Source organism: Pteropus medius, unplaced genomic scaffold (assembly GCF_902729225.1).
Source record: "Pteropus medius unplaced genomic scaffold, Ma_sr-lr_union100, whole genome shotgun sequence".
NCBI classification, from domain to species: domain Eukaryota; kingdom Metazoa; phylum Chordata; class Mammalia; order Chiroptera; family Pteropodidae; genus Pteropus; species Pteropus medius.
Genome location: NW_024344378.1, coordinates 47,867,610 through 47,894,236, shown reverse-complemented (window position 1 = coordinate 47,894,236; position 26,627 = coordinate 47,867,610). Strand labels below are relative to the sequence as shown.

The following is a 26,627-nucleotide window of genomic DNA, read 5'->3' as shown; positions in this document are numbered from 1 at the left end:
AGAATTATAAAACCTTATTGAAAGACATTCTAAAGGACCTAAATAAATAGATATGCCAGGTTCTTGGATATGAAGACTAATGAAATTCAATCCAAGTCTCAAGGTTTGGGGGAACTTGACAAGCTGGTTCTAAAATCTGTATGAAAAAGCAAAGGATCAAGAATAGTCAGACATTTCTATTGAAAAAAAAAAAAGTAGGAAAGACTTGTCTTACCAGATTCAACACATTATAAAACTATAATAATAAATACAGTGTGGTATTGGCACAGATATAGATAAAAAGTGCAAAGGAAAAGAAGAGATAGTCCCAAAACATATCCATGCAAACATAGAGTTAGCATTATGAATCCATAGGGAAAGGATGGTTTATTAGAAAATAGTATTTAGGCAACTAGTTTTGAGTTGGAAAAATAAAATTATCTCATTCCATATTAAAAATTTCATATATATCAAGGAATTAAATGTGAATGGCAAAACTGTAAGACTTTTAGAAGAAAATAAAAGAATATATTATGTCATAGAGGTAAGGAGAATTTCTTAAATAAGGCAAAAAAAAAAAAAACCCACAAAGTATAAAGTAAAATGCTATACTAAACTATATATACACTAACCTATAAAGGAAAAACTATGCTAAAATGAAAACCCCTGTTCCTCAAAGATATCTTTTAAAGAGAGGGCAAAAAAACAAATCAAGTTTGTTTTCTGGATACTAAGAGTAGAAAAAGTAGTGAAAATCTTTATGTCCTTGAGAAATCTTCTAAGAAGAGTGACCAATTTCATTGTACTTATAAAGGACAAGTCTCCAGAGTATGTAAAGATATTCTAGAAATTAAGAAAAACAACCCAATAGAAAAATAGGCAAACATCTTGAACAGGCATTTCAAGAGGAAAACATAAGATGCTCAACCTCATTTTAATGAGGGAAAATGCAAATTTAAACCAAAAAGAGATTCTACTATGAATCTGCTGGATTAGCAAAAGTTTAAAAGTGTGGCAATGCCATTTGATGATGAGGATACCTTTTAATCTTTATACAGAGCTGATAGGAGTTTAAATTGGTACGGTGAATGAGATTTGGCATTACCTAGTAGAGTCGACTACACATTTTCTGGTATACATCCCAGAAAAACTCCTGCACCATTAGGACACATGTCTAAGACTGTTCATAGCCACACTGGTAATAACAGCAAAGAGCTAGAAACAACTCAAGTATCCATCACCACAAACCGGGTAATTCTAGCATATTTCTACGATGGAATATAGTAAATATGTGAACACGGGTGAGTTCTCACATTGTTTAGGAATACCAAAATATGTGGTAAATTTAAGAGAAAAGTAAACAAACAATAATTAGAAAATAGTTACTTCTGGTACAGGGGGACCTGTTGGGGTGGATTATAAAGGAGCTTCAATGATATTAGTAAAAGGGTTTCAAAGGTGTTAGTAAGTGTTCTATTTCTCAACCTGGATTGTAGGTAGAGGACTGTTCATTTTATTATCATCATTATTATTATTATTTGTATTTGATTATACATTATACATATTATTCTGTATTTATAAAATGTGTCATTTCAAAATTTTAAAACATTAGAAACAACTACATTTAATATTTCTCTGTATATTCTTCCAGGCTTTTCATATGTATATGAAAATAGATACATATACATATGTATATGCATGTGTATATACGTGTTTCTGTGTGTATATATAGTGTATATATACATACATGTATCTCAATATCATAGTACAGGTATTGTCTTATAGCCTGCTGTTTTCATTTAATAGTATATTATCTAAACAATGTGATACCATCTTTTACTTAAGAGATTAGCAAAGATAAAAATATCTAATATACTAGATTATCAAAGAGAAGTGAACATTCTTATATCCTGGAGTGTAAATTAGCATTCTTTTTGAAGGGTACTTTGGCAGTATCATTCAAAATTATAAGTGCACACAGCCTTCAGCCCAGCAATTCCACTTCTAAGAACTGGAAGTGGCATCGAAGCCACATATATGCATATATGTGTACAAAGGCCTATGTGGTACAGTTAAGGACAAGGACATTCATTGCAGCACTGGTTCTAACAAAAAAGACCAATTTAATATTAATACCATACTATTATCTAATATATAGTCCATTTAAAAAATAACTCCAATTATCCCAATAATGGCCCTTATAGATTTTTTCCCTCCTCCAGAACCGAATCCAGGTTCCATTTTGTTGTCATGTTCCTTTTGTCTCCTTTAATCTAGAAAAGTCTCCCTGCTGCTCCAGTATATCAGCCTTGGCATATCTGAGGAGTTCTATAAGTTGCATAATGTCCCTCAGTTTGGCTTTGTCTAATGTTTCCTTGTACTTATATTTAAGTTTAACAATTTTGGTGGGAGTATCATAGAAGTAATGCTGTGTCCTTAGGGTGTCCCAATGGGGAGTAAGCGGTGTTGGTTTGCCACACCCTTGGTGATACTAAGTTTGATCACTTGGTTAAATTAATGTCAGCCATACTTCTCTTTATAAAAGTTATATGATTTATGGCAGAAAAAAAAATTCAACAATTAGAAGAAGGGACCCAAGTAGATCCATGCAATGGAATTATATAAAGCAGTTAACTAAAATGAGGTAGGTCTTTATGTGATGCTATAAAACAATCTCCAAGATAGAAGGAGTAAATGAAAAATCAAAAATATAGTAGAGTAAGCACAGGATACTTTCATTTTATTAAAAACTGGGATGTGTATATATATGCAAACTTGTACAGACACAGGCATTTCTGGGTTGGTTCAATAGAAACTAGTAACCAAAGCTCCTTAGGGAGGGGAATTAGAAGACTGGGGTAGGAGCAATGTTTCCTTTTCATTAGATACACATACTTCTAACATATATACATATCCTTTTTGTACCGTTGTATTTTCTACACTTACAGATATTATTTCTGCAATAAAAAGTATATTAGGAACACTTTCCAATTTCTTTAAATATTCTTAAAGATCACACTTTTCAAATGTGGATGTAGCATAATTTACTTAATCCTATTATTGGATATTTAAATTGTTTCTAATTTTTTTTACTCCTATAAATAACACTGTGCTGAATATCTTTATAACATTCTTATAACAATAATCATTGTGCACATTTTAAACTTCCTCAGGGTAAATTTCCTTAAAGGTAATTAATAATTTTTAAGGCTTTACATCATACTGCCAAACTTCTTTTCAAAGAGATCTTATTAATATATACTCCAAATAGCATTCTTGAGATAAAAAAATTCTGTTTGATAATTTGAAAGTGAAAGGTAAAATCTTGTTTTAATTTATAGTTATTTGTTCATTAGGGAAGTTGAAAAATTTTTTTGTTCATATGCCTTGTGGCCATTTGTATTTCTTCTTTTCAAAAACTGATGAAAAATTTTATCTGTTTTTCCATCAGGGTATTTCTCTTCCTTATATGATTCATCTCAAACTCTATTGATATTTTCCATGGCTTTGGCTCAGATCCTGGAGGACTGGGTAAATGATCTAATGAAACATTTGCATTCCTGATTGCTGTAATACTATGATTTCCCTACTGTCTCTATCCTTGGCCCCACCCCAGCTCATTCATTTAAGTTATCAATGTTCTTTATACTTGAGTAATATCGAACTACACATTGTATAGTAGTGACAAGTTAATTACATAGTTATTAAGAGATAATGTGGGAGTAGTAACATAAGTTATCATGCAATTACCTTTGTTCTCAGAGCCATTACCATGTAATTAAAGCAAAACTGATATAATATTTTGCAGCAACTAACAGTGTTGAATTCTATATTCCCCTTATAAAAAATTTGCCCTGTCATTTCTGGGTCAATTTGATTTTTTAGTTCTTCATTTATTTTCCATCTTTCTTAAATATCTATACTTTAGCAATGATTTAAGTGCTCTCTTAGACTGGACTGCCATACTTTTTATCCCAATAGTTACTAGATACATGCTGCCACGTGGCACATGAGAACGTCAACTTAAAGAATATTTTTTAAGACTCTTTTTTTATTTCCTGTACTTGCTTTAAAAAAGAGAATAAGATATAAATTAAAACTTTACTAATCTGAATCCTCGATTTACCAGACTCATGCCACTACCAGACCTATACTTGAATTTTATTATAAGAAGCAAATGAAAAATAAAAATCTAGAAGCACTATCAAAGTACTTTGATTTATTCAGTCAATGACTATTGACTACCTACCATTACTAGGTACTGTGCTAGACATCAAAGGATTCAAAGACGGATAAAACATAGTGTTTGTCCTTGAGGATTTCATAGTTTTAGGAGAGAAAACCATGAAAATACTTTAAAAATAATCCTGGCAGAAGTGTGGAGCATGAAATAACTAGGAAAGTGATCACTGGCAGAGCTCGAAGAGGAGTCTATTGCGATATTCGTGGTCCCTGGACCAGCAGCTTTAGCATCACCTCATCCCTACTCCAGACCTAACAAATCAGAAACTCTGAGAATAGGGCCCAGCAACTTCTCTTTTCACAAGTCCTCCAGATGATTCTGATGCATACTCAAGTTTGAGAACCACTGCCCTAGGGGAAAGATATTAAGTTTAAGAAGGAGAATAAACAGATTTAGTGATTTGATGTGGATGCTAATAAAAGTTAAAAAGTTAAGCATAATTGTGGCTCAGAGCTTAGGAAACTATGTGGAAAATGAAACATGGGGTATGTCCCAGGCTCAGTTCCAATCAAAGTCTTCTTCATTAGATTCTAACTGTCTTCTCTGTGGAGGAGCTACTTTTTACCCTAGTCCCGAACCTGTCAGTGGAGGTATAGCAGTAAAGATTCTAGATAGGACAGGACAAGGGTACTCTTTTTTGATTCGCTGGACTTTCCACTAGGCATTCCGGCAAATCAAATTCAGAGATCTACTGGTTAACTTCAATATATTCTGAGAAATCTCGATTGGAGCCCCTTACCTGTAAGCCACTGCCTATTACAGCAGGAAGTGATGTTTGACATTATGATCATGAGAATTCGTTTTCATATTTGTACTACCGGTACTTAGGACAATGGATATTAGATGCTGCCTCTTTTCCTAATACGTGAATTCTCCCCATATTTACCTCTATTTTATGTAACAATAAGATAAGATCAGTCATCTCTCTGTCACTGGATTAGTCACATATACATGCTAGTATGGAATAATCTTAAATCAAGATGACCTGATACTATAGGACAGCCTACTCTGCTATTCCCTGACTCACTTCACCCTTTCTGACAAAATCCTTCAATAACCAATTTCTTAGATATACTGACTAGAATGATTTTTATTTGATAGTAGGAGGCAAGTTTGTTTGCAGCTGAGAATGTGACTGATTGATTTATTCATTCATACAACTAATATTTACTCAGTATCTACTCTATGCCAGGCACTGCGTTGGGTTCTGGAGACATATTGGTGAATAAGACACATACAGCCCCTGCTCTCTTGAAGCTTATATTTTTAATGGAGGAGTTAAAAAAAAGCAAGTAATAAATTAGTAATTTAGATGAGATAATAAATTAAGTAAATAATTCCAGATGGTATTAAGTTCTATTAAGGAAAAGCACTGTGTGTAGCAGTAGAGAATAATAGTGAAGAGACTCATGTTACTTAGGATGAGGTGACTTTTAAGTTGAAATTGAGGTTCAGGAAAAGATGGCCATGTAGAGAGCAGAGGAAGAGCATTCTAGGCAAAGGGAACTCCATGGAGAAAGTATCTAAGGCTTGAAGAAGACGAGTATAGCCAGAGCATGCAAACAAACGTGAGAGCAGCATGAGATACAACTGCAGTGACAGAAGATCACAGAGATTCTTTTAGGCTACAATAAGAGTTTAGATTTTCAGTTTAAGTACAACTCTAGATCGTAAAAGGGTTGTAAACAGGGGAATTAAATAATTCGATTTTTTCCTAAAATGACTGTTTTCACTACTATGTAGAAAATGGAATGGAGTGCAAGAAAGAATGAAAGTATGGAGATCAGTTAGGAAGCTATTGTAGTAAGAAGCAAACAGGCCTGAGCTAAAGTCATAGCAGAAAAGCAGATGGATTTGAGAGAAGATGTGAGATATATTCTTAAATTTAAGTTCAAAGAACTAACTGAAAGTTTGGACAGAGGGAAAGGAAGGCATCAAGACTGACTCCTAGGTTTCTAGCTTGAGATAGAGAATGTTGATGTTTCACATATTGTATTGATGGATAGATCACGTTGTAGGGAGCATTTTCAGAACTGTAAGTATGAGAAAAAGAGCATAGACAACACATGCAAACACGCATGTTTATAGAACCCACCAACCTATTACCCTTTTAAGAAAAATCACCTCACCTCTAGCATTGCTAAGGGGATCAGTTGATATGTTTTGTCCATGTAAATCAACGCTTTCTACTCACTGGACCAAGGAGAGGGCATCTGACCCAAGGGCAAACAACTTATGGTTTTTCCAGTGCCCTACTTATGAAGTGAGCCAGAATGCAAGCAAATAAAGACCAGGAAGCTGATTGTGAGGTAGGAGGAAGCAGATATGCAATGTAGCTAAGTAGCATTAATGTGTAAACTCTGTAGTGAATATCTATGACTATCTGCTGTTGGAGTCTCTAGAACTGATTCCAATCTAGAATCACCACTTGACTCCATTTTCAGTAAAAACTTGTCCAGTTTTGGCTATTATTTGAGATTGATCCTATAATAGTTAACGCTTAGTGAATCTTTACTATGTATGTGTCAGGCACTGTGCTTTACACATATTATTTCATTTAACTTTCATAATAAGCCAATGAGGCAGGTACTCATTATCCTCGTTTTTATAGGTGAGGAAACTGAGGTTTAGAGATGTTAAGGAACTTGTTCATAGTCCCACGACTAGTTAATGACAGTACCAGGATGCAAACCCATACCTTTTGACCCATTATCTTAACCACTGTATTATAATGTCTCCCTTAATGTTTGTGTGCTTCCTTAAAAATATTCCTTATCCTGAGCAAGATAAAATGGGTTCCTGTTCCTTTTGACCAAAGGAGTCAGATAAAACAGTGCCTTAAAGCCGAAGTATGGCTGTCTGACTATCTCTTGCTCTGCCTTCCATGATTTAAAGCTCCCTCACATAGTTGTCATTCTTAAGCAAACTGAATAGATCAAAGTAAATTACTGTATTGTGGGAATTTTAAAATGAACATGAAAAAAATAAGATGATATAATAATAAATCCATATCCTTTCTACCTTTGTCTTTGAAAACTTTAATACAGAATGAAGATCCAAATACAATTATGAAAAACCAATCTCCTCCTCTACCTTCTGAAAAATTAAAAGAAAGAGCTCTGGTGTTGCCCTGTTATGTAACAAAATTTTACAATCTGCTACTGCATGGCTTAAGGACTAACATCAGTGTAGAATTTGGCCTACATAGCATTTCAAAGGCAAAGAAAACCTATCTTTCACTATTCTTTTTTACAGAGTCTGTTACTCCTAGGCTTTAGAATTGGTTATCCCTCTCTTTGTTATTTCCCATGATCACTCTCCAACCTAGAAACTGAGAACTCCAAAGGTAGGTGTATGTACATTTCACGATGGGCGTTATGTCATAGGATGATGCAGCGGGTAGTGTGTGAGATAAATGGTGGAAATGCTGGAACTTATGACGTTATTCATTTTTACTAGATAAGTAACACTTCAGAAAAATGACAAAAAAAGCTACCTTGAATTTCCTTATCTAAACTCAAGCCCCCAACTCCACCTTCTGTTCCTTCAAAACCTCGTTTTGTAAGCCAGCTTCCTGACCTGTATCCTTAACTTTTGGCTATCAGACAGCTTCCCAACGCCACTCATCCCTTTTAGCTTTCTGCCCTACTGGTTTCCCTCCTCTGAGTAGTAACAGCTCTTTTTACCCTACCTTAAGGATTTTCTCTTACCCAACCCTTCCTCTGTTCCTCTTAGACCATCCACCTGCCACCCTGTTCATCGTGGTGACCTCCCCCGTTTCTTCTCTATCCATGCCCCTCCTCCTCCTCCTAGCTCATTGGACCCTGGTCATTGCCTACACCCCAGCCATCCCAAACAGACTCGAAGATTCACAAATATCATCCTGGAGAGATGGTTTTCCTACTAGTGGGACAGTTCTGGTACAGCTCAGAATTTCAAGGACTGTGGATTTCCAGCAGCCTGACCTGATGGGCAAAGGAAATTTATGATAATGGAACAACCAACATTCAGCTTGGAGGGTGCCAGAGACACTTTTAACAAGTTCCCTTTTCTAGAGAGTCTGTTCCTTTCGTCTCTTGCTTGATTAGTCAGCCTGCATAAGACTCTACATGTGTAACTGGCTTCCCCATGGAACTTGGTCTCTGACTACAGAACAAACAACAAGACTGGTGACAGAGAAGGTGGAGGAGATTGAAGAGTGGAAAGCACCTAATCCAATCTCTAGGGGGATTAACATGAAAAGTCATCTGGACCTGGAGGATTTTACTGCGTTCACAGTATCACCAGAAAGCCCATGTCTTGGCATGATAACTTGGAGGAACCTGCAGACGACCAAAGATAAAATACCCAGAGACACAGACTGAAAGCCAAGAAACTGGAGAGTACTCAGAGCCCCGGAGTAAAGGCCTGGCTTCCTCGAGTGCAAAGTGCACATGTGGAATTGCTGCATCTTTGACTGGCAGGCTCACCACACCGTGATAGGAAGGAGAAGTGTGGTTGCCCTGACCAGCTCTGTCCTGCTTGGACTTCTTACACCTTGCAGATAACTGACTATGAGGCCCCAGATCAGTCATCAGTTTGAAGTTGCAGAGAGTCTGCAAATACACCAAACCTGTTCATCATTATAAACTGGGGACAATGTCATCACATGGTGCCAGTGGCATAGAAAGTATACTCCCAAACCATTAGATCCAGGTGTTTTGCAAACATAAAGCATCAACCTAGAATGCAATGACTGCAGGCTGAACTATTTCAGGGTCTACAAAGACATTATCACACTGTACAAGGCTAAAATGTGGAACTTGGGAGATGATTGCCACAAGAAGTTTTCCAGCAGTGGGATCAACCCATTTTTAATGCCTAAAGTATGTGCTGCCCAGATGAATAAAGTTACTTTAAAGCAACTTGCACCCCTACCCCCCCCACCAAGAAAAAAAAGAAAGAAAAAAGAATTGGTTATCCCTCAGATATCATCATTATTAGTCATTGAGGCAGGCTAGGGCAATAGTGTAAGAAGGCATAAGAAGCTTACTGTAAGGCACTGGATAAATGATTGCTGATATGGGAAGAAGACTAATTTTAAACATTAACGGTCACACTTATTTTTAATAAATTTTCAGTTTTGTGTTCATCATCTTAGGTGAGTGATTTTTTTTCAATTGTGACGTTTTCCTAGCCATTTGAAAGAGGGCAGATAGAGTGTTTATATGAATACCTTTCATCAAGCTCAAGAGCTAATTCAGTTTTCATAGAAGGTAAGCAACCCTCAGTCTGACCCTTGTCTTTTGCACAGATGTGCATCAACTTTCATCTTTAAGATGATGACTAACTTATGGCAGGTTAGAATATTTTAGATTCTTCTTTAATGAAGGGAGTTTATTTAGAGATAAGAGTGGCACTGACACTTTTATGTGTCTAGGTCATGTTGTGCTACAAAAATATTTAATAAAGATGCCAACTGGATTTTTTTCCTACAAAGAAATGTGTTTTAAATATTTTACAATTGCTCTACTACTTCTTTAAAATTGATTTTTCAGAAAAATCATGTACTACTTCTGTTGTTATATGTACAAGATCACTCTCTTTGCATTGTGGTCTAGTGTTAGCCTAATTACTGGAGTGAGGAAAGGTCTGAAAAACCTTTAGCCATTAAATTCAAATATTTAGCAAGTCTCAACCTTGAAATCTTGCTCTACCTGAAAGCACCATTAAAAATGCTTGACTATTATTACTAGAGGAAATTTTTAATAAAAACTAATTAAGCTACAAAACTCCTAAGCAGTTAACTGATTTTAGGGGCTAAACTTCTGGTGCTTCTAATTATTCTCTGATGGCTTTACTTAGTGTTTCACAACCATGACAGATGACATTGAGAAACTGCAGTGAAATTCATCCACCCCGACACTGTGCTAACCACCGGCTTCTCCCTCTCCAAGTAAAATCAATACTCTGTTTGAGTAAACACGTTTACAGCTTTATTAGGATGTCTTGCTTGTTCTGTAACAGCTACTTGAAGCTGTGGTAACAAATTGACTCAACTCAGTTAAACCTAGAGAGCTGGGTAAGAGGCCCATCGATAAGGCTGTTATAAAAATAAACTGTAGGAGATCAGAAAGCTGTAGCAAACAGTCTGGTAAATGTCAATATTTTCCCTTTCAGAGGATGACAAAAACAGTGAGATCATGTAGAAAGTCTTTTATTTTTTTTCCTCTTAAAAATGTTTCTTGTTTCAACTGGATAAAGCATTTCTACTTTTTGTGAGCAACTCTTCCGAATGAAATTTTTACTTTTCTAATTCCCATATGCATCTGGAACAGGAAGCTGGTGTTAATACTTAGTATGCTTCCTGCCACTTCAGATTCTTTATTTACCTTCATGATTTAGAGACTTACTTTGGTCTTCAATGACTTTATAAAATTATTATTCCAGTTATCTGGAATACCTGTGGTGATTCGGTTTTACCTTTTATTAATGAAACGCAACTTCTGTCATCTATATTTGGGAGGTCGTTTCAATGCAATGTCACTCTTGCTATAATATCTGTGAGATCTGATGTTTTACCTTCCAAATTAGGCCTTCCATATTTATGCATTTTACAAGAGCAAAAAGTGTTAGCTTTGAACAGGATGCACAACCTCCTGACTAGTGGTACTACATAAAAATGCCTGCTATCTATTAGGAGCAAGCCTCCACAGTGGCTGCAGCTCTTCCAAATAAGAACTCACATACCACTCTTTTAGATGTTAACGGGTCTCTCAAAGGACTAACATCTGGCAGGAAATTCCCACTTCAATTCGGCTAGCTTAGACTACCCAGATGTGACAAAGTAATGGTTTCCCCCTGCTGAAAAGTTCTCAGATGTAAACTTTTTTTTTTCCATTTTCTATGTAGTCTAGTTAGTAAAATTTTGTTTTGCTTTGCTTTGACTCCATATTGACTACCAACTAGTCATGAACTCAAATAACAACTTGTGACCCATATGTTAAACAACACAGATTTTTCTTGAAAAAGGAAATCAAACATTAAATTTTAAAGTAACTTAAAAAGCTGCTGTGCCTGCCAGGGTAAGGTCTGACCTAGCAGGTATTTGCATAATGAAAACCAAAGCCTAAGTGGTGTCAGATGGTGCAGTGACTGACATGGACAGGAAGTCAATTCAGAGCAAAGGTTCCTCTACAATAGCTCTGCCCAACACAACCTCCCACATAAAGTGAGCAATTGAGCTGTACGGTATAATATATAGGCAAGTGGTCAGTGCCATAACTGTGAGGATAACTTATTTCCTCTTTCTGGTGGTTGAAAATGGAACCTGTCAAATTCTATTAACATGGCATGGAACATTACATTTAAATTTTTAAAAAGCAAAAAAATCAAAGAAACTTTTAAATGCTCCAAATTTAGGAAAGAAGCTCTTAAAGAGTATCACTAAGCAGTATATTTTACAGATAAGGTGCCCTTCCACCCGAACTCCTTTCAAAGTACTGCTTTAAAGATCATTCCTCCTCATGGAACAAAAATATACCAGATCATGCTAGAATTTGAATCTTAAACTTAACGTGTGATCTCTTGATGTTGTTCCCAAAATAAAATTTTTGCATATGCTTCTGTTTATTGTTAAAGTCAAATGTCTTGGATACCCGTATCCCAAGAAAAACTACATCAAAGGCTTCTATTCATTTGGGACATTGACTCTTGACCTATATTATTTCCAAGAGGCCTACATAACCGATTTCTTAACTGACAACTTTCATTTGGGTTACGAACATGTGCAATTACTGGATCATTAATTAATGAACCAAGAGATCTGATTTCTAGCTTGGCCATTAACATCCTTTCTTTGGGCCTCACTTTCCTCATCCATCAAATGGGGACTTTTGAACACGACATGGTTTTCATACCTAACATCAACTCATTCCAAAGAGTTGCTTTATGAGCTACCAGATAAAATGTGGATAGGGCCACATGGGGATTTGTTTAATCTCATTTCATTCTGATTTGGATAAGATCTCATTTGAATGTAGTTTCACTACTGAAAACAGTTCTAAAACCTGAAAATGTGATCTTTAAAATTACTCCCTTTTGGCACTAACATTTTAAGCAATACAGTTAAAAACAAAAAGACTCATCAGGACAAAGTTGTAGCTGCTGGAATAAGGAAATGACAGTAAGCTTATTTATGTGTGCTTATTTATGCCCTAACTGATCAGCAAGATAACTAATTTTGTTATTATTTAATTCAATTTAAAAACCTGTGTTTGATCAACTGACAATTCTTCACAGCAGGGTGGTTCTAAAATTTTAAGAGCATTTGATGACAGAAACTGGTTTAAATTTGCCATTTATTTCATGGGCTAGAAATAAAACATATGTATCTTAACTCTATAAAATGTCAATGATAACTGGATAATTAAATGAAAAATAAGAGCCTGTGTTCATACTCCAGGTTTGGGAACTCATCTATTTGAAGTGAGAATAGCTGTGAATTCAGTAAACATGTTGCTAATTTCTGTTTGTTTTATTCAGACCTCTGTTGATAGTAAACAGCCTTATAACATCAGAGGTTACATTTCATAGAAATCTTCGCATAGTTCAGAAAGTTATTTCTAATGACTTATTTACCATGGCTAAGACTTTTGCTAGGGCCCAGGATTAGTCAGGCTATGTAACAGCATCACTATCATGTGATTTTTAACTTTTGATTACATTAATTACAAAGCCAATAAAGGTACATTGTAACAAATTCAAACATCATTGAGACAAAATTTAAAATTCAATACATTTAGCTGTATGAAAACTTAATATATTGCTCCGAAATTTTTTCATTTTGCTATTAATGACTGATGAAATCTGTTAGGTCACAGACTGGCACTAGTCTAGAGACTAGTGTTTAGAAAACCACTGTGGCTATTTCTCCTCATTTGAAGGGGAAGATAAGATGATATACTAATGGAATACAGTACAATAAAATGATTAGGAACAAGAACTCTGAGATCAAACTTTGAGTTTGGATCTTGGCTTTCACTGTGACCGTGGGCAAATTACTTAATCTCTTGAACCTCTGAAATCAGAGGAACTGTCCGGCTGAGCCTAGGTCCAGCTGCTAGTCCACAGATTTGTGGAGCTAAAAAAATAGTTCTTGTTTTAGGTCACTAAATTTTGGGAGTGGTTTGTTATGCAGCAAAAGCTGAATGATACATGTTATATGAGTAAGACAGATATGGTAGGTACAATTGACCAAATCCATGTAATAGCAGCTGGGACCACTACTGGATTCCAATTAGTTCCATTTAACTCACAAATATTCTAGGCCAGAAAACTGATACACATATGTTTTGTTATGACGAAATTCTAAGAAAATTAACTTCACAAATTTTGCTAATGACATTTTGTCTGGCCCTCTGCAACTAAATAAAATCTTATAAATCAACCTTTTCTTAGAATAAACATTTCTCAATGATCTGCAAACACAGGAACTTAAGAGATTAATATTTGAGCTTAAGGGTTTGATAACCTATATGGCTCAACTATCTCCCTCTCATACAAATCTCTACAAGATAAATTCCTTTGAATTCCATTATCTATTTATAATTGCTTCTAGATGGAGGCCATCCAGGGTACTAGATATTTGAGGTAACATTCATGTTTGCGAGAAATTCCAGACTTTGCACGAAAATCATCCTGTATTTAATGTGCGCCAAAGTTATTTCTCTTTTATGTCATGGCTTGAGGATAATCTTTACCTCTTTTAATCAACATAGGCTTAAATAATCTTAGGCAAGGCTCTTGGAATGTAGTTCTGGTCTAATGTCAGCTTACCTTAATCTCTGGATGTCTAACACTAGAGTAGCATGTCATAAAGTGTCCTATGACTGTGCGAGGTGTGAATCGCTATTCCTCTCCCCCTGCATGAACCTGAGCTGCTGTCTTTGGTGAATTTCATACTCCTAATGACCAAATTATTCCATGCATCATTTGATGGTTTTAAGGAAAATTGCTGCTTAAGAAATAAAACACCAAGATGTCCTCTTAAGAGTTAAAAGATGAAAGGTATTGTTGCTGTGGGGAAGGGTAGCAGTGCTTATCTTGGTCATTAGCAAGAAAATCCTCTGCATACAGTGGGTCATATGAAGATTTTGGTTTTTGAGGGAAGAAGTGTGAGAAATGATATATTTAACATTCATCAAGTTATTTTTTAGTCTTCTGAGCTGGGCTGCAAAGGCAAGAGGTGGTGCAGAAAAAAAAAAATTGTGAGAATTCTGCACCACTTCTCTGCACAGCACAATGAAGCAGCAATTAAGAAGAATGGGGGCTCGCTCTCTTTCTCTTGAGTAAGCCTGCACTCCCCCCAACCCCACTGAGTGTGTACTTTCAGTTTAATAAATTTTGCACTTTCCTGCTTAAAAAGAAAAGAATGAGAGAGTAAGCTACAATGTTTGGGAACAAAACGAACAAGGTGAGAACAGAAAATACGATGACAATTTAGAGACTCTCCAATAATTTAGAGAGGTATAGACAGGCGCTACATGAAAAGGAAGTAATGCCCCTGTTCTGGAAACTTAAATCTTTTTTCCTTTTCTTTTTAACCAAAATTCTTTTCTGAACATGAATTAGAAAGTGAAATTAATGTTCCTTTTTATTAGATGGGAAACAGAACAATTATTTACACTGTGATTGCCAAGTGGCTTTAAGAGTCCTTTGCATATTGTAGGTAATATCATTTAGGGTAATACATTTTCCCTGCTAAAGTTGTAATGAGAAATTTGAAAATAAAAAGTATTAAAGGCAGCACAGTTACTTTACTACTATTCAAAATAAACTGTTCTAAGCTATGTATGGCTCTTAACCACATTTAATGAAGCTTTTTAAATCCTAAAAATGTTGGTCCTTGGTAAGGTCTCTAGTCTTTTATCTGAGTTATATCTACGTACCTGGGTATAATCTGTCAAAAGTGTACTCACTTTTAGTCTAAAGATGATTTGTAGGTCTAGTCCATATTCCTACAGCTGCCATAAAACATAAGACTAAATCATATTAGATTAACACAGGCTGGTATTGACAGCCTACTGGGAACATATTGATTAGATCTCCTTTCAAGTTATTTGTTATGATTTTTCTCCTCAGTTTCATTTACTGAGAAGACACAAGGGAAGAGATTTCACTGGGAACAATGACAGTGCCTGTCACAAAATGTTCTCAATGTTTCCATTTGTTACTATGGCAGTGACAAAGAGGGTTCCAAATGAAAAAGCAGACCTGCTGTGACAAAGCACAGCAGGACAACAGGAAGAAATTTTCTCCTGACCTGGGAAATTAGGAAATCATACTTAGAGATTATAGAATTGTCTCCATTTCCTAGGGTACGATCGTGGTACTTGGGCTTCTGAGGGAAAATGTGAAAAGGGTAGTTCCATCAGGGCTGGCTAGTGACAAATAAAGGGCAAATGTTACAAAGTGCTTAGATCTCCAAATAGAACAAGGAGTTATGCTTGAAGAGGCTGAAGGGCTTTGTCACTGTCACTAAACCTCTGAGATGGAAATATAAATTTAATTTATGTAAATTGGGGTACTCATTTTAAAATTATATGTGGAAAATCTATGATGTAGTCATATATATCTTCTATAGCTAATAAGAACACATGGCACTCTGGTACTCAGATATGTAATTAGCACATGGTAGGTGAAGTGGTGTTTTATCCAATAACTTGGAATTGGGAATGAAATATAGTTATGCAAAGTCACAAAAGACAGAAATACTCTTAAGCCAACAAACTTGAAAGTCATAGGAGGAATATGTTAACTATCTAAAGATAGAATGTGTCAATCAGAAAGGCGATATGTTAATCAGGCAATAAAGAAAAGAAAAAGAAACTACACAGTAAATGTAAAAGTTGCCATTGCCTCTCCATTCATTTTTGAGGTGGAAGGGTGTGCTTCAAAAGCTGGAGTATTTCAAATCATCTAGGCTTTCCTTGCCATAGAGATGGGAGTAGGGGGTTTTAACCAATGGATTTTTGAGTATTTCCAACTAACAAGACAACCTCTATTGTAAGATGGATGTAACAGCCTGGTGCTATTAAACAGCTGATACGTATAACTCCCTGTATTCGGATTCCATGCTGACGAAGCAAGTTTATGACCTGGCTTTCTGTATCTCTGTAGTGCAATCAATTCTATTGCTTAGCAAAAAGCTCCTGGTTCAGATTCGCCAGGGACTACAGTTCTTCGATTCTCTTCCCTTTCACTTTCTCTTTCTTTCTGCAGCATTCTTACCCTAGAGTTCTGAGAATCCTGTCAGATAACAAAAGCTCCTGTTCAATAAATGAAGTCATTTATTCAGATAATAGGAAGATTCTCTTTGGCAAAACCAGCTTTTGTTATTAAGGCTGGCCTATAGTTCTCAGTCCTAATGATGAGATTTCCCTAAAAGTTTAGAGAAGCAGTATAGTGCAGTGAATTAGAATACTTACTCTGGAACCAGACTGCCTGGTTTGAACCCTGGCTCTGCTACTTTCTGGCTGTAAGACTTTGAGCTAATTACCTAACTCTTCTATGTCTCAGTTTTCTCATCAGTAAAATGCAGTTAAAAATAATCCACTTCAAGTAGCTTTTATGAATGTTTAATAAGTTAATATATGTAAAGTGCTTAAGATATCAATTGCCTAATAGATGCTATATATATTTTATCTATTGCTATTACTATATAGCTTGACTTACATAGACAGAATGTGCTGAACATACTAAAGTATGCCACTGCTCAAATGACATTAGAGTATTCATCTATTTGCATGACTCAGTCTTTCAAGACCTCATTATTGTGAGAACTGATCAGGGTATGGTTAGAGTGAGAAAAATGGCTACCTACCTTAGGTATTGCCAGTAAAGTCTTGCCTAGTTTCAGCCTGCCTTCCACTTTGTAGTGAAATCCAGTATTTGGATCCAGGGTATTTTGAGAGTGAATAAAGTGAGGAAGCTGCCACGTATTACACAATGGGTTGGCAAACTACAGATTGAGGGCCAAATCTAGCCTGAAGCCTGTTTTTGTACAGCTGCAGAGTTAAGAAAGGGTTTTTACACTTTTAGAGTGTTGTAAAAACCCAAAACCAAAACAAAAAGAATAGCAAGCAAGCAAAACAAGAAAATATAATAAAAGCAAACCCTAAAATATTTGCTGTCTGGGTCTTTATGAAAAGTCTGTAGATCCTTGTTCCACACTCTCTCCTTTTTATTTACCTTATTGTACCCCAACAATAAATATATAATGAGGCTAGGTAAGTAGAGCGAGATAAAAAGGAGGCTGAAAATTTGGTAACAAAGAACGCAAGTACTTTGAAGAGGTAATTCATTTATCACCCTAACTACAATACAAACGGGTGGCTAGCTGTTCCTACTTCAGTATTCTAAGAATGACTTCTCTCTCCCTCAAAAAGTCTACATGTTTGTACTAGAAGCATTAATAGGTAGCTAGGTGTCTGTCTGTAAGGGAATCGGCTGATGGAGGGCCAGGTAGCCCGAAGCCCCAGGGCCAGAGGTAGTGGCTAATTAGGTCACCGTCATATCTATAATGCTCTCACAATATACCCTATTAAATATCAAGGAAATAAAATACTTACTGTTTTAAATATTTAAAAAGGCACATACAGCATACAAGTTTAAAAGTTTCTGTACTAAGATTCCTGGTTAAACAATTTCTAACCAGGAAATCAATACCGTTTCCTTGATGTATTATAGAATTTAGCCCAATCCTGGATATTTTTAGCCTACCTGAATTTACTCTAAAGCAGTATGGAATAGGAAATACAGCTGTAAAATAATCAATGATGAAACTTTCAGAGCAAAGAAATAAAAGATGCAAGCATGACAGCAATGTAGAATGTTATCTGTGGTGTATGCTCTTACCAAAGAACAACACATGGGACATGCTACCAGTGTAATGGTTAACAGCTCATTTAAGACTAAGACTAGGCATGAATAGTTTTAGGAAGGAAATATGAAAACTTTATGTTGGTGAAAAAGACTACTTAAAAATAAATAAATAACAAATAAATTTAAACTATACTGTTAAAACCATCGCATAATCTTAAATAAGTTTTCCATGATTCAAATGATTTTCCAAGGAAAGGAGGACAATGATCAGCTCCAATTGCCTTTTTTTCCTTGTCATGATTGATGTTATGAGAAATAAAGAGATCAGGAGGGACTCTTCTAGGTTATCATTCAGGAGTCTAAAACTTTCCAGAAAGTAGTTAAACCTAGCTCAACTACACTGAACTAGAAGGAGTTTAGACATATGTAAAGAATCTCTGAACCAGATTTTAGATCAATCTAAGTCATCAAGCCAGAATCTCCTGTCTTGATCTTGTTTTTGAGTACTCATTCCAAAAATGATTTAGTCCTCATAAATTGTGCCAGTTCTTACTGAGCCTGAACCAGACAAAAAAATTAACTCTACCTAATATAATAAACATTCAACTACTGTGAGAAACAGATGTTTTAACCAAATGATACAATCCAAAGACATCATCTTTAGTTATTAGTATACTGTTTAATATTCACCACAACTTGTTTTAAAGAACAATGTGTTAGCATTTAAGCCTGAAGGGCTATGGATATACTATATACTGTACTTGATGCAGCTTATTTATGGAATATTCTGAAAGACACAATTAATCTTGAGAAAATGACTGAGGTATAGCATAATAGCAAATTATCTCTAAGCCAAAAATACAGATTTTTCCTGTAGTAAAATACCCTCTTAGAACTCACAATGATAGTAGCATATGGAAAGAACATTAGGAGTTAATTATTTAAAAGAAATTAAAAGTTATTAAATTCATAAATCTTGGCTATGTAGTAGAGACAAGAGTTAAAGGAAATGTTTAACTTACAAGTAAGTATAAAATAAATGAGTCTGTACCTCCAACAAATGCATCTCCAGCTCCATTGGTATCAACAATTTCTTTCTGGTCCTGATCCAAGACAGCAAAAGCAGTGACTTCACTTTCTGCAATTAAAGCCAAAGAAAGGCAGACTGACTTCTCTTCGTAATACTCAGTATACAAACTCACCCAGTAAAGCTGAAGCTATTTCATCACTCACCATTCAAAAAGAGAGAGAAAACATGAACTCCATATTCTGTACAGGAGCACTTGGAAACCAAGGTACAAAGCCATCTGTAGGCAATGCTTTTTTGGTAATTTTCAGCATATGGATCCTGTATGTGTCTTGTTATTGTTATACCTAGGTAGTTCACATTTGGGGTGAACAACTGTAAATGGTAGCAGTACCTTTTTGGACAGTATAAATACTTGAGCAGAAACTACGGGCCAAAGGGAATGTTTGTAAGGACTGGATCATGGATCTCTAATTAAGCTTTGAGCCTGACTACATTCTGGGCTATAAAATCTTCGATATAGCTAAAGAGCTGTAAATTTAAGAAATATAAATAATGATTTCTTTTCGGGGTTTCTCTACAGAAAAATCACAATGACACAATAAAAATATGACTACTATTCATGCCAATGTCAAGGATTACTGATTTTAGTTGGCTTATTACAAATAACCTAATCTGGTTACTTTTTACTAAGGAGTCACTACTTCCTTTAAACTGTCAACTAGCAAAAGAGAAAGCTACCACTGAATGCATGGCCAGAACAAAAGCGGCAGTGCAATGGCCTCTTGTCTTACAGCAGTCTGGACCAGGGCTTTGTTGTTTTGACTACAGAGTAACCTAATACAGTACTTTAAACTTGGCACATGACAGTGGAATGAAGTTATTTGTGATGAAATCTGGCCTAGAGGACATCTGCAAAAGATTGGATGGAGCTTTCTACTGGGAGCTGGACCTTCTGAAATCACAAATTTGCATCCTTTATGGGGACAGGTATGGTCGAAGACTTATAAACTTGAATCTCAACTAAGGTCAAGGGGGAAGGAAAAAGATCTTGAGAACTTAAGGTCTTAATAAAGAACCTAAGTATCTCAAGAAACATGTTCTGTCTAACTTCTGCTACCTGCTACTAATGAATACTTTCAATAAGGAATAAGATATGATAATGAAAAAAAGATCCTCCTGGAAAGACTGATATTCAAGGAGAGGACTCATTCACTTAGTGATCCATTTTGACCATATGACTGCCGATGCTAAGACTCCATTCCAGAAGCAGTTATTAAAACTCTTTAAGTAACTAATTTTCCACATATTTGAACACCAGAAACTACATTGCAGCTAACAATATTTTGATTAATTGGAAGTTAAGGAATAGATATCTAGGATTAAGTTTTCTAGGAAGTATGCAGTACCTACTGCTACATAGGCAAAAAAAAAAAAAAAAAAAGATGTTAGCAAACTTTATTGGAATAAAGTCTGATTTAGGAAAAGGTCTGTACCATAAATATTTATAAAGAAATCTGGTTTTATTACTTCCAAGTACAAGTCATACTATAACGGGAATTAACTATAAACTAAGAACAAACAGGCACTAAATAAGTAAAACGAGCTAACTTAATGACACACCATTACCATTTATAATAGGGTTACATTATGTAACATGTCTATAAAACATTTTAGGTAATATAAGAATTAATATAAGAATTACTAGATTTCAGATTTGAAAATAATTATATATAAATGTTAAGTAAGTCACAATTAGATATAATTCCTTGAGTCCTTTGTTTGAAAAAGTTATTAATTTTTGGCTGGATAAATCTTTATTTGTGAATAGAACCTAATTTACAATCGATGAGATTATTTCGAACTTTGTTCTTAAGACTCATGACTCATTGGTCTCATTTACTGAAAATTCTAAATGAATGCAGCTTTATTACACTGTTTTTTTCTGGATATATGTATAGATACTTGAGACGCTTTATCCTTAGGTGTCATGTGAAGTTACATTTCCTGAAACATAACATAGAATTATTTTCTACCTTCTGTACTTACTAATATAAACAAATATATAAGAATATCAAGAATGTAAAAGAGCTGTCATAAATCAGTATAGACACAGTCCAGTCTCTATTATCTTCTGTATTTAGAGAGCTTTATTATGAGAACACTTTTCAAAATAATGACCCTGAACATTTGCAAGATCCTGAAATTTGTTCTAAATTGTTGAAAAAAGATTAAACAATATTCAATAATATTTAAGTTCAATTATATTTTTCGTACATTCTGATTTTTTGGAAATGTGTTGATCTAAGTTGGTTTACAGAGCTATTACAAAAAAAAAACCAAAAACCACACAACTAACTAAACAGTATTCATCGGCATGACCTATTATTCCACAGCTTTCTAGACAATTTACTATATGAACTTATAAAGTACCTCACTAAATCTTAAGACACACTTATAGGCATGAGCATTATTCAGCCAATGAGGCCTGAGACACTTAAATGACTCTCACTGGGACCTAGTTTTCTTAGGTGTAAAATGGGCCTGGAGTTGTAGGAACAAGTAGCAAAAATAGCATTCTGCCTTAGCTGTAGAAAAACGACACTGTTAGTTCTAATGAAGTACGTCTACTTAAGAGATTAAAGTCAGAGCCATTATTTCTCAATTATTCCCAAATGTTTTGTAAAGTGAGAAGGAAAAAGATTGGGGATGTTCATTATTCCTATTTTCCTGATTTCTATAACAGCACAAAATCATGAGCTTCCCCAAACAGACAGGAAACAAATACTAACAATTCAGTTGATACCAGATTTGTTTGGTATTATTTATTAGACAAGACCCTCAGGGTACCTTCATCCAGAAGAATAGAATTTCGCATACTTAAAAAGCAAAATAGTCAAATTCAAACATTCTCTGGACAGTTTATACAAACAAATAATTTACTTTCACTTTCCTATAACATAAAATTCATTACCTAATCACTTAAGAGGCCAGTCTGGCTAGAATCAAAACATCTTCACTCATCTATAATGCTAAATCAACTTTAGTAGACATGGTTAGTTTATACAAATGACACATATCTAACTGAAAAATAATAATAAAAAAATTCAGTCACTCAATGCTAAACAACTAGATTAAATGTTTCTGTAGCCTTAACACTGCTAAATTAACTATGTATTTTAGCACTGTGAACACACAACCTTATGATAATTAATATCCTTAGAAAATTTTGTTCAAGGTATTTTAAAATGCCATGTGTTGGCACCTCTAAATTGTAGAGGAGATATAATTGAAGAAGATACACAACAGGATAAGATAGGCAGGTATTCTTCAATCTCAAAGTAAACTGTAGTCACTACCTCTTATGCTGCTATCTCTGACTAAGCATCACCAGGAATGGAAGGCAAAAACTTCATCAGGAAGTGAAAAGCATGATTAGGTAAAAACCAGGAACTCTTAAGATTCTTTAAAGAGGCTTCTGCACTTTGGCCGTTCCTTATACTGAGGTAATTTCTAGAGTACTAATGTTTTTGTTTGCTTGTTTTTTATTAACCTTTTATGTGGTTAAACTAACAGAGAAGTTTGAAGAAAAATAGAGAACTCCCATGTAATGTTTATCTAGATTTACCAGTTTTTAACAATTTGCCACAATTTATCATTCTTCCCATATATATATGCATATTATTACTTATTCTTTCAAGCTATTTGGGTAGCAGTTGCACATATTATGCCCTTGACTCCTTCATAATTCAGTGTGTATGTCCTAAGAACAAGGATATTCTTTTAGGTAACTATAGTATAGTTGATAAATTAAAAAAACCCTCAATATTGTTATTTTATCTAATCTATATTCCATATTTCGATTTTGTTAATTATCGTAATGTCTTTTTTTTTCAGTTGCTTTTTAAAACTTAAATTTATTGGGGGAACATTGGTGTTGAGTGTACAATTTTATAATACATCTATATATTGCATTGCGTGTTCACCACCCAAAGTCAAATCTCCTTCCGTCATCATATATTTGATCCTTTGTACGCTTATCTACTTCCTTCCCTCTTTTCCTCTGGTAACCACTAAACTGCTGTCTGTGTCTATGAGGTTTTTTTTTGTTTGTCTTGTTCATTTGTTGCTTTCAGTTTTAAATCCCATGTATGAGTGAAATCAGATGATTCTCAACTTTTTCTGTCTGACTTATTTCGCTTTAGCATGATTATTTCAAGATTTATCCATGTTGTTGCAAATGTCAGTATTTCATCTTTTCTTATGGCTGAATGATATTCCATTGTATATATGTACCACAGCTTCTTTAATCAGTCACCAATTGTAGGACACTTCGGTTGTTTCCACATCTTGGCCATTGTGAATAGTGCTGCAATGAATATCGGGGTGCATATATCTTTATGGATAAATGATCTCAAATTTTGGGGGTAGATATCCAGAAGAGGGATTGCTCAGTCATATGGTAATTCTGTTCTTAATTTTTTGAGGAATGTCCATACTGTTTTCTAAAGTGGCTGTACCAATTTCCATTCCCACTAGCAGTGTTATAAGGGATCCCTTTTCCTTACTACTTAACACTTGTTATTACTTGTGTTGTTGATAACAGCCATTCTAACAAGTGTGAAGTGGTATCTCATTATGGTTTTGATTTGCTTTTCCCTAATAGCTAGTGAGGTTGAGCATCTTTCCATATGTCTATTGCCTGTTTGTATGTCTTCTTGGGAGAAGTGTCTATTCGGGTTCTCTGCTAATACTCTAACTGGATTTTTGTTATTTTTGTTGTTGTTGAGTTGTATGAGTTCTTTATCTATTTTGGATATTTGTCCCTCATTGAAGGTGTTTGCAAATTTCTTCTCCCATTTTGTGTGTTGCCTCTTTGTTTTGTTGATGGTTTATTTTGTCCTAATGTCTTTTATAGCATTTTTTTTTCACCCCATACAGGATCCAATCCAGAATCATATACTACTTTTAGTTGTGCTTGTTTTTAATTTAACCTTTTGAATAGATAATATATAGTTCAAAAATATATGAAAAGGTATGTTATAAAAAAAATTCCCTCTTACCACTTATCTCCTATTCATTCAGTTTGTAGCCCTACTACTGTCTAATCTCGTTATCACTGTTACTGCTTTCCTGAACATCCTTCCATAAACACATCATTATTTTCCTTTCTTTTTTTTTTTTTTAATAAAAAATACTGTGCAAACTGTACTGGACCCTGTTTTGTTTTGTTTTGTTTTTTTACTTGGAGATCTCACCGTGTTGGTAAACAGACAATGTCCTCATTATTTTTTATTGCTACATAATAGTTCATTGTATAGATATACTGTAATTTATGTAGGCGGTCCTGTATTTATAGACCTTTAGGTTGTTTTCAATGATCACAAACAACGTTGCGAAGTACTAATGCTTTTATTTTAAAGACCCTAAATTTAATTACTTTACTTAATAACCAAGTCAATAATAGAATTCCTACTTTATATAGGGAACTGACACAAGAAAACGAAGTTGTTATACAAACAGCATGAAATATGCCAGTGTCAAAGAATAGGGAAATAAAAGAGAATCCAGGAAATATTTTCCTTTTCACTGGGATATACATGCCAGAATATGAGCAAAGACACCCTGCTCAGACTGGCCTAATAAACACGGTAATGAAACAAATGACAAATGCTGCTAATAATAGAGATTTATAGAACAATCCTAATTAACAAGGACTTTTGGGGAATGAAGAGCTCTGGTTAATTCAATTTTTTGGTTAACTAAAGAAAAAGCAGAAAGTCTTTTTAGTTGGAACTCTTTCTAAATGTATTATTATAATATAATAATATACCATGACATCCCTGCTTTAATTAGTTTAGTTTATTGAACTGAATGAAATTTTTCTTTGATAATAGAGAATCCTACAGCACAGTTAATGTCATTATTCTGAACATCATTTCTTATTGTAGTTCCAAAGGCAGAAGTGCTTTCATGAAAGGCAGGATAAATGGAATGGTGGGAAGTACACTGGATTAGGACTCAAAAGACTCATGATTTTGGCTCAGCTACTTTATTCAACAAATACTTATTAAGAGCTTATCGTGTGTCAGGCACTCTATTAGAGACTTGGAATACAGATGTGAATAGGACAAACAAAAACCCTGCTCTCACGGGACCTACAGTCTAGTGAGGAGAGACAATATAGAAGTAACAAAAAAAGTGAAGAAGATAATTTGAGATAATAAATGTCACAAAGAAAATAAACTGAAGTATGACCGGGGAAGAAAGTCAATTTAGATGGGTGATACTTCCTCATTGAGGAAGTGATGTTTGAATTGAGACTTCAAGAGCAAGAAAGACAGCCATGTGAAGATCCAGGGGTAGAATATTCAAGTGCAGAGGCCCTGGGTTAGCAACAAGGTTGGTGAGCTAAGCCTGTTTAAAGTTAAGAAGGCCAATGTAACTAGAATATAGAGTGTGGGGAGATCAAGCATGTGTGTGGGGTGGGAGGGGTAGGGGATGGGTAGAATTTCATTCCAAGTAAAATGAGAAACCATTGGAAGATTTTAAACAAGGGAATGACATGATCCTATCTTTGATTTAAAAAGATTATTCTGGCAGTCTTATAGAGAATGGTACCGAATGGTGGGGGTTGGGAGTAGAGTCGATGCTAATTACCAGAAGACCTTATGGAAGTCACACTGTAACTTAAACTCAGTTTTATTACTTAAAAAATGAGTATAACACCTGCTCTAACTACTTTCTGTGACTATTATATGGATTAAGTATTAACAATGTTATGAAAGTGCCCTGTCAAACATAAAGACCTATATAAATTTATAAGGTGTTCTTAAGAGCTTATTTTCTTCAACTGGGCAACAAGGATTTGTTGAAACTTGACATGAGCTCTTCATATTCTGTTAGATCCTTTGAGGGAGATACAGGAGAAATATTAAGACATGATCCATCTTCTTAAAGAACTTAGAATCTACATGGAAAGAGAAATCTACTACACGTGAGAGAATTTGTTAAATATACACTGTAATACAACTGCAACAGGAGTTCAAAGGAAAGGAACAATTTGAGTTTAATTAATTGGAAATGGTTTCGTGGAGAAGACTGAACCTAAGCTAGGTCTTGAAGCTGTGGATAGTGAAACGGGAAGGAAAAGAAAGGTGTATATACCCAGGAGGTATACAGAAAGAAGAAAGTTTATATGTCAGGTAAGGGAAGAAATAACGCACGTTGGGCGGGGTCTGGCCATCTCTAAGGAGACAGAAGTTTGAATTTGATACAACAGGCAATGGGATGCAACTGTAGTTTTAGAGTAAAAAAAAAAAAGTAACATTCAAGTGCTTACTGTGCTCCAGGTACTGCACCAAGTGCTTTATATACTTCATCTCATGTATTTTCACTGCCATCACATAAATTAAGGATTATTGACCTGATTATATAAATGAAGGCATTGAGGCTCATAGAGATTGTCAACTGCCCAAGATCCCATGGCAAAGTAGGACTTTGGAACAAAAAGAA

General features: G+C 35.0%; 1 protein-coding gene across 3 annotated transcripts in view; it reads right to left on the bottom strand.

The window, feature by feature from the left end:
- Window positions 1-26,627, bottom strand: part of ADK (adenosine kinase) — a 450,870-nt gene that overhangs the window by 12,873 nt on the left and 411,370 nt on the right. For 2 of the 3 annotated variants that reach the window (XM_039872157.1, XM_039872159.1), the window contains exon 10: window positions 19,137-19,223. In XM_039872157.1, coding sequence (XP_039728091.1) covers window positions 19,137-19,223 — 87 coding nt within the window. Of the gene's footprint in view, window positions 1-19,107; window positions 19,224-26,627 lie in introns of all 3 variants that reach the window. The other variant, XM_039872158.1, reaches the window with a different exon arrangement.